This window comes from Capsicum annuum, chromosome 12 (assembly GCF_002878395.1).
Source record: "Capsicum annuum cultivar UCD-10X-F1 chromosome 12, UCD10Xv1.1, whole genome shotgun sequence".
In the NCBI taxonomy this organism is placed as follows: domain Eukaryota; kingdom Viridiplantae; phylum Streptophyta; class Magnoliopsida; order Solanales; family Solanaceae; genus Capsicum; species Capsicum annuum.
In genome coordinates, this window is record NC_061122.1 from 223,731,208 (window position 1) to 223,743,732 (window position 12,525).

At 31.0% G+C, this 12,525-nt stretch overlaps 2 protein-coding genes and 1 long non-coding RNA gene across 5 annotated transcripts in view; 1 reads left to right on the plus strand and 2 right to left on the minus strand.

The window, feature by feature from the left end:
* LOC107848869 (protein NRT1/ PTR FAMILY 1.2-like) overlaps window positions 1–2,636 on the minus strand; it is a 5,156-nt gene extending 2,520 nt beyond the window's left edge. The window contains exons 1-2 of the mRNA XM_047401213.1: window positions 2,605–2,636; window positions 2,021–2,410 (exon numbers count right to left, since the gene is read on the minus strand). Coding sequence (XP_047257169.1) covers window positions 2,021–2,410; window positions 2,605–2,621 — 407 coding nt within the window. The 5' untranslated portion in view covers window positions 2,622–2,636. The remainder of the gene's footprint in view (window positions 1–2,020; window positions 2,411–2,604) is intronic.
* On the plus strand, window positions 2,273–4,785 carry LOC107849647 (S-adenosyl-L-methionine:benzoic acid/salicylic acid carboxyl methyltransferase 2-like). 2 transcript variants are annotated; one of them, XM_047401214.1, is made up of 2 exons: window positions 2,273–2,416; window positions 4,162–4,785. In XM_047401214.1, exons 1-2 carry the CDS (start codon window positions 2,390–2,392, stop codon window positions 4,534–4,536), a joined length of 402 nt encoding a protein of 133 aa, XP_047257170.1. In that variant the 5' UTR covers window positions 2,273–2,389; the 3' UTR covers window positions 4,537–4,785. The 2 variants fall into 2 exon arrangements, with proteins under 2 accessions (XP_047257170.1, XP_016549688.1); XM_016694202.2 differs by lacking the exon at window positions 2,273–2,416 and adding an exon at window positions 3,479–3,623.
* Window positions 4,786–10,825: 6,040 nt separating this feature from the next.
* On the minus strand, window positions 10,826–12,391 carry LOC107849992. 2 transcript variants are annotated; one of them, XR_007048464.1, is made up of 2 exons: window positions 11,202–12,391; window positions 10,826–11,083 (listed from the first exon to the last, which is right to left on the minus strand). It is a non-coding gene; the product is annotated as an uncharacterized LOC107849992 (long non-coding RNA). The 2 variants fall into 2 exon arrangements; XR_007048465.1 differs by having other exon boundaries at window positions 10,826–11,090.
* Window positions 12,392–12,525: the final 134 nt, after the last annotated feature.

Consider the following 12,525-nt stretch of genomic DNA (forward strand, 5'->3'; position numbering starts at 1 on the left):
AAGTTTTTAAAAATTCATATGTAGAATTCCATCTAGTATCAATTTCCTCAGGTACCAAAATCGGTGTAAGTCCATTTTCTTGACATTTAACTTTAAATTCTCTAATTCTCGATCTCCGATTATTTCCTTGAATAAAACCAATGGCAAGACGAATTTTTTCAATATAAAGCTCAAAAAACTCAAGACCATCTTTTACAATTAAATTATATATATGACATGAACACTTAATATGAAAAATTTCAGGCAATGGCGGAGATAACGTAGATTTTAATTTTTTATAGCAGTCTTGTTGTTAGAAGCATTATCAAAAGCAATACATAAAATTTTATTTTCGATACCATAATATCCGGCAATTTTAACAATAGAATCAGCAATAAATTGTCCAGTATGTTTACGATCTTCATCATATAAAAAAGCAAGAATAAGTTTTTGCATCACGAAATTACTATCCATCCAATGACAAGTAACGGTTAAATAATCATTTTTATTTACAGCACGACCAAGATCAGAAGTTAGGGACAATCTACATTGAATATTTTTTAACCATGTTGATAAATAAAAACAATATTGTGAATGAAGTCTAAAAATATCAGACCGACAAGTAGTTCTAGGAATATCGTTAAACATAGGATTATAAATTGTTTGTATATAACGAATAAAGGCATCAGAAGAAGGAAAACTAAAAGGCAAACAACCTACAACTACCATTTTAGCTATTTCTTCTCGGTCCCTCAATTTATTATACTTCTTCGCTACGTGACCGGTTGCTGGGTCCATTCTAGTTTGTGTTGGCCCATCAACATCCCCACCACCTTGTGCAATATTTTACTCTCTTTTGTGAGCTTCAGCTATATGTCTCATTAACATACCCGTACCCCCTTGCTTGCCTCCACTTCTATGCATATATATTTGTTGACAAATATTGCATTGCACCTCAATATCTGATATACGTTCAAAAAATTGACATGCAACACTAGTTCTTTTACGAGGTCTTGGGGCACTGGGAGGACGGGGAGGGAGATTAACCGATTCAAATCTACCGTTAACATCTCCTACTGCGGGTGTCTCAGCAATATTTTCATTATCTTCGTCTAAATTAACCGCATCTACTTCATTTTCTTCTTCTATACCGTAATTTTTCTGAGCTTCTACATAATTCATATCGTGAGCCCCTACACCTATTTCTTCCTCAAAATGTGTACCAAGCGGTACCGGAGGCAAAGGCACACGGGTATATCTACTACTTGAACTACCTCTACCACTAGTAATTCACTTTTTACTACCACTATCGCTTCCGGGATAAAAATTTTTAACATCTTTAGTAGCGAAGTTTCTTAATTTATCCATAATATAAATTAAATTAAACTAAAAATATTCAAAATACACAAATATAATAAAATTAAGTATTAAACAATTAATACAATAAATAAAAATTAAACGTAAGAGATGAAACGATAATACCAAATTTTGAAAGTATACGAAGGTTGCAACTTTAGAAACTTCCGCTCGTACTTTGTAAACGAAAAATTAAAAAATTAAAGTGAACACTTTAAGAAATTAAATATATTGAATATTTGAGAATTGAGAATTGAAATTTGAGAGAGAATGAGATTTAAGAGAGTGAAAAATTGTATGAAAAATGATTTGAAGTTGTAGAGTATTTATAGAATTTTTTTTGGGATTAAAAAATATTTTTTGAAGTTATTTTTTTTTTTTTAATAAATGGACCCAAACTAGCCGTTTGGACCCAAAAACGGCTATATAGTCATTGGGCCAACGGCTAGTTTGGCCCAAAATCCTATATATTTTTTTTAAAAAAAAAGGTATCCGAGCCGGGTCGGGCCGGTTAACTGGCAAGCTGGATTGGACTTGGCCCAGGCTGGATTAGTCAGGCCCATTTTAAAAAGATAACCGGCTAGGGACCCAAAATCCTAAAGCCCTAGGGCTTACCAGGCTGGGTCAAACCGGACCGGGTTAGTTGCGAGGGCCGGGTCGGCCCGGCCCACTTGACACAAGGAGGGAGAGAAATAAACCAAACCCCATTCTCTCTTTTGGGCTGAAGTGAACAGGTTTTCCACTCAATTTTGATGCAACGGGAAGAATCAAACAGTCATAGAGGACAATCCAAAGTACAGTAGAGATGAACCCAAAGATGCCAAATGAAGCAGCCGGGACTTCAAAGCTTGAACCAATATGTCGATCCATGGTATTCGCTTGAAGTACTGGAAAAGAGGGTTGGCTTATATTTATGGCCACTACAACTCCCGTCAACCAGATTGGAACAACTTTGAGCAATGCTTTCAGCTCCTCTACTTGATCCACAGTGCAAAGACGCCAAGGATCTGTTGCTTCTCCATCCAGATTCAAATCTAGCTGAGGATCTCGTACAATGCAAGCTTTATTCAGAAACCTAAAGGTAATAAATTGAAGTCAAAACGCAATATGAACAAGTGTTCAAAAACTTATTTAAACAAGGGTAAACGTTTGATTTTTTTTTATATATAGTTTCTTCTTGCTTAGGTAAAAGATTACTTATCAAGTTTAAAGATGACATTAAAGCTAAAAATACAATATAAATATGAATCCGAGGGAGCAATACCAAACCTTGGAAAAGTCTCCATAATGATAAAGACTAATCAAATAGACTTTTTTTTTTTACATATAATCGTGGTGTTCGGGCCAGATTGTACATATCTCGATTAATTTCATGAGATATCTGCCATCTCCTACTAGCAACGAATATCAGGTAATTTTGTTCACCAAAACTAAGACATGATATAACTTTGTTCAATTTGTCAAAAATATTTTTGGACCATGGAATAAAATATCATTTTCCTGAAAACATAATGTCCACACATAGTGTATGAGGTTTAATTTCTCAGATATCCATTAGGACTGCGATGAACCAGGAGCAGCACACAAGTTTAATTTCTCATTTATCAGTTAGGACTGTGATGGACCAGGGCAATGGCGGAGTCAGGATTTTCATTGAGGTGGTTCAGAAAAATATATACGAACTAATCGAAGGAAGTTCAATATCTATTATATCTGTATAAAAAAATATTTTTAATCATGTAAAAATAGTATAAAAATAATATAAATTTTCGTCGAAGGGGGTTCGAACGACCCCTGAGCAAAGGTGGCTCCTCCACTGGACCAGGGGCAGTGCAGAGGCTCCAAAAATGACTCCTATTTATATATAACTATATTACTCCTTTCATTTATTTTTACTTATCCATTATACTCATACGTGTTTGATCAAGACACTGTTTATGTATGCTCATATGTAAACTAATCCTATGGGATATTTCGATTCATCAAATAACTTTGTTTATCACATCCCTGCCAAACAAACCTTGAGTTTATTTTATTGGACCAATTATTTATTCATTAAACCATCTCTGTCAGGGACAATATTGGAAGTTCAATATAATGTACACATGCAATCCCCCTATAAATAGGTGATACATTATTTAGACTTTATCAAGCAAAAAGTACCATATCACACAATAAAAAAAAACAAAGGGGAAAAAGTTAGAAAAGCAAAAATGAAGGTTGTTGAGGTTCTTCACATGAATGGAGGAAATGGAGACATTAGCTATGCAAACAATTCTTTGGTTCAGGTAACATAATATAATTATTCATTGAAATGGAATAATAATTACCAACTCATTAATGTTCATGTAGTACAATTTAAAATCACATGAAGTGTACAAATTAAAATCACATGAAGTTTAAGATCACATGAAGTTATCGTAGGAAGTAGGAGTACATAAACTTCAAACATGTACATGTATCGATTCTTTTAAAGTACATAACTTTCAGAGAACCAATCATAAAACGATATTCTTTAAGAGTCTTGAGTAACATAACTTGTAATATGTATATATATAAAATAATTTTAATTATATATAAATAGTAAAAAATTTCGCCGAAGGGGTTCGGATGAACCCCCTAGCTATAAGGTGGCTCCTACCCTGAGTTCACAGACTTTATCACTATCTCGTGGAGGTAAAGAAGTTGTTCCCGAATCCCTATAGTTAATTAAGTTGACATGTAATATAGCATGCATGTAACGCATAATATTAATTCGTATGATAATCGATTGAACTGTAATACTGTCATACTAATAGCGTAAAAATTCTTTATGAATTAATGCAGGGATTGATAGAAGAACAAAAATTGGATGCCTTCAACATTCCTCAATATACACCATCACCAGCAGAAGTGAAGTATATAGTTGAGAAAGAAAATTCATTCACCATTAATAGATTGGAAGCTACAAGAGTTCATTGGAATGCTTCTAATGATCATATTAATGGTGGTTATAATGTGTCAAGGTGCATGAGAGCTGTGGCTGAACCTTTACTTGTTAGCCAATTTGGTACAAAATTGATGGATTTAGTGTTCCAAAAACATGAAGAAATTGTTTCCTATTGCATGGCTAAAGAGAAAACTGAGTTTATAAATGTCACTGTCTCATTTGACCAAGAAAAAATAAGACCACTTAATGTCGAAGGCGGACTCAGAATATGAAATCGCTGAGTTTAAATCTTGGATTCGCATGTCAATCAATTTCATTCTTTTTTTTTTTTTGATTTTCTTTTTTGCACTTCAAATGTGTGTGATGGAGATGCTAATTTATGTAGTTAATTAATCGTCTAGTGCATTAAGTGTTGTCTTAGATATGTTTATCTAAGATATCATATGTACCAATAATGGAGTATCTAGTGTCTTTGTTATTCATCAATAATTGAAAAAATGGTTGTTGTGTTGTTTTTATTATATTAAGAGAAACGTGGGTAACTTTATATTTGTTTTTTGCTAATATATTCATTAAGCTTACATAATCTAAGCTTTTATTTGACATGGATAGGTTCGACAATCACATGATGATATCACAATAATTTAATTTATATACGCGACTTAGAGTTGTGAACGCAAGGGATTTATTCGAATCATATCTTTCTACAAAAACTTACGACATATGCAAGATTATTTTTTTTAACAATGTATATATACTGAATATGTTACGTTGCATTTGTATATTTCTTCATTTTTTTGAATTTCCTTAATTAAATTCGTGATTTCGTCGGCTATAATCGGTTATAATAGTCAGGGGCGGAGCTACTCTTAGGTCAGAGGACCTAAGGGTTCATTCGAACTCCCTTCAGCGGAAAATTCCCTTCGGTGAAAAACTATATTATTTATATATAATTAAAATTTATTTTTATTTATATATAATAGATATTGAACCCCCATCAGTTAATTTGAATGTTTACTTTTAAACTTCCATAATATAAATTCTCACTCCGTCATTAATAATAATGCATGCATGCACAGAATTTCTTGAATGATCAACACTCATTTTCTAATTATAGGTACTTGTTTTAGACTTAGGGGACACACTTAGAAGTTGAACAATGGGAAAAATACAATATTAACCACAATAGTCATTTTATTAATCAGTGTGATAGTGAGGTCAAGGTATCCTAAATTCTTTTGTGTTAATTGACTTCAATATGTGGACTCACAATTTCAAGTAATATTATTAATGATTGAGTTAAATTAAAGCTCGATGTGACTATAAATCGAAGAAACAATATTACATGGATGTTTATTTCAAGTCGATAGATATTTAATGTGTATTTATATACATATATTACTTGTATATAATAATGATTAATTTATATTATCGTGTCATAACTAACAGTCTCCTCCCAAAACTCCATATATCTAGACCGTTTCATAAAGTAACATTACTTCATCTCAATTTATGCGATACTATATTTAACTAAACACTAATTTTAAAAAAGATATTAAACATTATGGGCCCTAATTAAAAAGCAAACCTAGAACAAAAAGTGTGAACTTTCAATATTTGCTTTCATATTTCGTGATCAATATTTGCTTTCAATGTCAACCGTTGTATCCGATAGCACCTTTAGTCAGGGACGACAGCAGCTTGGAGACAACCGACACTCATTGAGAAGCAATGCAGTGAATGTTCTAGTTTGACTCAGAGATTGGATTAGATCGGAAAGAAAAAACCAAGGAATGGAACCGGAGCCGAACGACGAGCAGGAACTTGAAGAAATTATGTCTTCACGGGAGAACTCAGCAGAATCAAGTCCAATGCATGGTTTTGCCCCCGTTGACTTTGACTATCCTGTGCAAGTTCCCATTAATATTAACATGAATGAGTTGAAAAAAATGATGCATAATTTGTAGATTTTTCATTCATGTAAATTATAAATTTTGGATCATTTCGCAATCAATAAAATTCAACATTCATTCACTCCTTAGTCCTTACTTTGTAATTTTTTTCATTTAATGATTTAAATTGAATTTCTAGTTTAAATTAAAAACTTACTTCTAATATATTATTAATTTACTACCAAGTATTATTAATTTATTATATTAAGTAGCATATGTTTTGTATATTTGTGTATATATCTTCTATAGATGTGTATATTTAATGTATATATGTGTATATGTTTTATAAATTGTATATATATTGCAGTATATGTTTTGTTTAAAGTAGTACATATATATCGAATGGTGCGTATATATACGTATATATCTTCTATAGACGTGTATATTTAACGTATACATGTGTATATGTTTTATAAATTAGTATATAAGTATATCTATATTTATTGTAATGTATATATAATATAGTATATTTTATAAGTAGTAGTATATATATTACATTGAATGGTGTGTATATTTGTGTATATATCTTCTATAGACGTGTATATTTAACGTATACATGTGTGTATGTTTTATAAATTAGTATATAACTATATATATATATATATAAATATATTGTAATGTATATATATTGTGGTATATTTTATTTAAACTTTAAAGTAGTACATATACATTGAATGATGCGTATATATGTGTAATTGTGTATATGTGTATATATTTTTTAAATTCTAATGTAGTATATACTATATATATAGTGTATATATATTGTTTGACGTATTTAAAATGTATATAGGTGGAGATATATAGTGTACATTGAAAAAAACTTTTTTTATTATTTTTGACCGGGTTTAGGTGGGTTTGACCGGATTGGGTTAAGTGGGCCGGGTTAGGGTTATTTTTAAAAAATTTAGTGTTGAGCCTGGCCCGACCCACTTAACCCAACCCGGATCCGGACCCGATCCGGCCCACAAACCGGATAAATTTAAATGGCCGGTCTGAGTTGACCCAGCCCGACCCACTTAACACCCTTACTTCTATAGAAAACAAATTCACATTAAATAAGCAGTAAGGATAAAAAATAAAGACCACCAATTTGATGAGTAAAAATTAAAAATCACTCTACAATAGAAATAGTACATGCAAAAACTTATTAAAGGAATGGAAATATTTCGATCCAGACCAATTGAGGGGTGGAAACAAGACCACCCCCATCCCCACTAATCCATAAATGTGCATGCTTCTGTTCAGGGAAAGGTTTAAACATAAGCAGGGTGTTAAGGAGAAATATAATATCTCGATGAGAAATGAAATCTTTGAACTTCTTGTAAGGCTAGGCAATTCTCTATACTTTTGAGCTAACTTTTAAGATTGTGATAGGCTCTTCAGCCTAATTTGACATATACGGTCCTAAAGTAATGTTATTCTTAGTCAGGTTGCTCGTTGACCCAGAGCTAAAATTTTAAATTTATGAGTTCAATTTGTTAGTGTATACATATTTACCGATCTTTTTAACACAACATAGGGTCAAGGAAAAATAGAATTGGAATCCTTCAAAAATAATGTTTGTTAAGTTCCCAAAAGTGTTTCATTCTATAAAGGATCCGACACAAGTAAAACGACATTTTTGAAGGGACGAGCATGCATTGCTTCTCTGAGTAGTACTTCAAAATTGAACCTAGCTCCGTATCTGGTTATGCTACTCAGATCCTTTAAATTGTTTTCAAGTGTGCATCCAGTTCTTCATGAGTTATTTATTCTTGAAAGATCTGAGCAACCTAGTTAGTGAGCATTTCAAGATAATGGAAAACATTTCTAAAAATTACATATATAACGACATGTTTAGTGGTATTTATTAAATATCCCATTTTTTTTCAAATTTTTCTAAAATCCCAACTTATGGCCTTTGAAGATACATTCAATTTGCGATAGATACATCCTGCAGATACATGTTATTATTAAATTAATTTGCTTATTTTAAGGGATGTAACTGCCTAAATAGCATTAATGTAGCAATTATCATAACTTAAGGTAAAAACGTAATAATATCCCACATTATAAGGCAATTAGTTTATTATTCCACCTTTTAAACAAAATCAGTTTTCACAAAGAAAAAAATTGAAAGAATTTTTTTTCTTGATCTTGTTTGAGGTATTTGCAATGAATATTTTAGTGTTATTACGTCATTCCGGCATTTGTATTAACGATATAAAGTACGAAGGCTATAAGTGCAATGAAATCGTTGTTAGTGAATTTGTGTCGTATGAAAAGTTGATTTCGACAATTGCGGTAGAGCTGAAATTTGACAAAAGTCAAAAAAATTGAGGCTCGATACATAGTTGATGGTAATGCGATATCGTTGTTGATCCGTAATGAGATTGGTGTAAGGCTTTATATTGAAATCAAGAAAAGTGAGCTTGATTTTGGGATGTATGCACTTATCATCACAAGAGAAGATAAGTCTGCTAGTGAGAAGTTGTTTGATGATAAAGTTGGTGTTGTAATGTGTTTGGAATATCCTAGTGAAAAAGTTGTGGAATTAATTGCTTATAAATCTAAAGTTTCTGCTCCTATGTTGTTGTTTGATATGAAGGGGAACAAGATCATTACTAATTCCAAAAATAGTAAAGTTAAGGTTAGGCAAATCTACAAGGACAAGTGTACTTTAATTTCAGTCATGGCAAAGTATGCAATTGAGCATTCATTCAATTTCTATGCTAAAAGATCGGGCAAGAAAATGTATGTATCTTCTTTAATATATCATATGTTGGAAATTATATTTAATTTAATGAATTATGTATCTAACGTTAAATTGGTTATTATTCTACGTAATTTTTTTGTTGTTAAGTTATAAAGTTGAGATACATTTTTTTGTACATGATACATTTTTTTGTTTCTTGTATCAATGGTTCTATACTTGTGTATATTTATGTGTGTCGTATTGTTTTATTTTTAGCTAAATATGCGTACTCAAGATACATATGAGTATTGTTACAGATACAAATTGTAATCAATTATAATGTGAATGTATCTCTCAGATTTTTATTCTAGTACATAAGAATCATCTTATTTTAGTACAATTTTCTGACCTTTTTGTTTGCATGAGTGCAGCTACGTCCTAAGATGTCGTTCGAAAAATTGTGTTTGAGAATTTAAAGCATCTTCTCGGCAGTAGCAAAAAATTGAGGCTTGATACGTTGTTGGAGATACTTGCAACATAAGTACTACAACAGTAATACTTAAAAAATATTCACTTTTTAACTAAGAAATTATATTGATTCTCCAAGTGTATATTCGTTTCGTATTCATAGAAATGTCACAATAATTATTAGGTTTATATGTTGTTTATTCAATCTTTTCTTTGTTGATGCAATTGCAATTTACTGATATCATGACATCTTAATAATGAAAATGATAAGATTTAACAAATTTTAAGTGTAGAAAATCTTGGAGTCTTTTTCAGTTTACATTGAATTGATTGGGGCCGAAAGGCGTTTTACAATCAAATGCTAGTGTTGGATAATTTTACTATACGTCCTTTCACCAAAGTTTCTGCAATTCTCAAGAGTGCAACCAAATGAATAAATGTTAATCATTTATATATAGATTTGGAGAGCTGCCAACAGCTATGAATATTTTGAGCATCGTTGATATTAATAAAGTAAAAATTACCTATATAACAACATGTTTACTGATATTTACATAAAATTTTAACTTTTTCAAAATTTGCATAGCCATCAAGAAAAATATATAAAAATTTCACAGATAAAGTAGAACATCTTCACCATCAAACTAGTAAATATTTATGCAACTATAGTTTTTAATGAGATACAAACTAGTAAACATTTATGCAACCATAGTTTTAAAACGAGATACAAACTAGTAAACATTTATGCAGCCGTAGTTTTTAAACAAGATACATTAAAAACATATGAAACACAAAAAAATTAACATGTATCTCGTACAACATAACATAAATATATAAAATACAGTCAATATAGATGTTACTAAAACCTGTGGCAAAATAATAATACATAAGAAACTTGAAGAGCCATCAAGAAAAATATATACAAGGTACACTGAAATGTTTGAACTACTTTTCCATCAAATATTTTGTAAAATTTCAAAAACAACACTTAAAGTGTATATAACAGTAAAAAAGCAGCAACTAACTTCATGAAAAGTTTTAAATATTCAACTAATACACAACCATTCAATATTCAGAACACAATATTTTTCGTTGATATGAAGCTACTCCTTGACCTCGGTGGGTCATCATTCTCACTAAAGTTTTCATTCTCCGCCTTTTGAGACCCATACTTGAACAAAAGTGATGTGTATCTCAAACGAATACTAAAATCTAAGTCCCCTTTAATCAAGTGCACTTTCCTTGTTGTATTGCATTCCCTACTCCATAAAAAAAAAAAATTATAACAGATACATATAATACAACCTTCTCCATAATATGTATCTCAAAGCTTACTAACATGTATCTTCGGAATGTTTATTTCAATATAACTTAAAAATACAAGAGATACATATAAAATGCTTAGTTTTAGTGATATTTACATCATACAATAGATACAAGATAATATAAAATGTATCTTCAAGCTTAAAAACATGTATCTTTTATTTGCTTAGTTCAATAAAACTAATAAAACATTAGATACATTAAAATGCATACTCATCTGACCATAGATACAAGATAGTAAAATATGTATCTAGAAGAAATAACAAGGATCTTTTGTAATATGTCTTTCAATAAAACTAAAACAACACTGGATACATATCAATGTTTGGCTCTTTCGTCAAGCAATAATTTGGCTCCACTATCAACACCGCGTTGAACCAATCGACATGCTCATTTTTTAGCCTGTGGTCTCAAAAAAGGGATAAAAGCAGAAAAATGTCGGTCTAGAATCTTATACATGAAAAATTAAAAGGAGCAAGAGTCATTGAGTAGCTTGTTTGTGAAATATTGATCCATGTACCTGCTTGCTAATTACTGGACCAAGATCGGCATCAGGTTCAGTTCCAGCGCTGACCTTCAGGACTTTTGCATGTTCCAACAGTTTTTCTTCCATGTAAGATTAATTTACCGTCATCCATCAAAGATGTCAATAGTAAACTAAACAATCTGAATAAAGTGGCGTAATAATGTGAAATTTGAAATGTGTTACCAAGGTTTTGAGTTCCTAACAAAGAAAACTGTGCTCAACGCCATGCATCTTTGTCCTGTTGTACTAAAACCAGCCGCCACTAAAGCATTTATCGTGAAATCTATGTTTGCATCAGGAATGACGACGCCATGATTTTTGGCTCCCATATTGGACTGAAGGCATTTTCAGGTGGTTAGTCATTGTTCTAACCATAATACTAACATTAAACATGTTGCCACATTGGCTAATACAGGTGAGAGGAGAGTTGGTAAATTGCACTAACTGAACACGTTTTCCTTTAGCTGATGCTCTAGAATATATATATGCATGTCAGCCTGAGAGGTAATAATAAAGCAATGAATGATCAATTAACTCATGGAGAACAAGATGATTCAAAATAAAATATAAATCAATTGACAATCGATTTTACTTGAAAAAGAAATCACGTTAGATTAGACTATTTTAAAATGACACGATGGTTCTGCAATTAAAACTCTAAATTCTAACAAATTCACTTCTGAGATCCAGCAACATTCGCGACAATAACAACACCTTTCTCGGTAAAGACTTAACTAAAATCTCTAAAACCAGATAACATAAGTAGCTGCAGATCATTACTGGGAACAGGTATGGCAAAGACAAGTTATGTTCAATAAAATAAAAAAAAGAAAAACAGAAAAACAAAAAGAAGAAAAGGAAAGACCAACCAAGAATTATAACAAATCAGTTATTGATCCATCACTGGACATTAGACAACATAACCAACCCAAATTATAGAAGTCGAAAGATAAAAACTAGCAAATTATGTATATTTTTTGTTTTGAGAACATTGTACTACCTAATGTCCTCTATCTATAACTACACATAAAGTACGTAACTGTAAAGAACAAAAAAAATAAAATAAGTTGAGATGCAACAAATCTATATTAAGACAATACAATATATACAAAAACTCTAAGAACATAATTTAGATATAATATAATACAAAATGTATGTTTAAGCTTAAAAACATGTATCTTAGAAGAAAAAATATGTATTTTTTTATAATACGACTTTCAATAAAATTTAAACAACACTAGATACATGTCAAAGTACTAACAGTAACTAACAGATACAAGTTAACACAACATGTATGTATGTATGTAGTTATAAACTT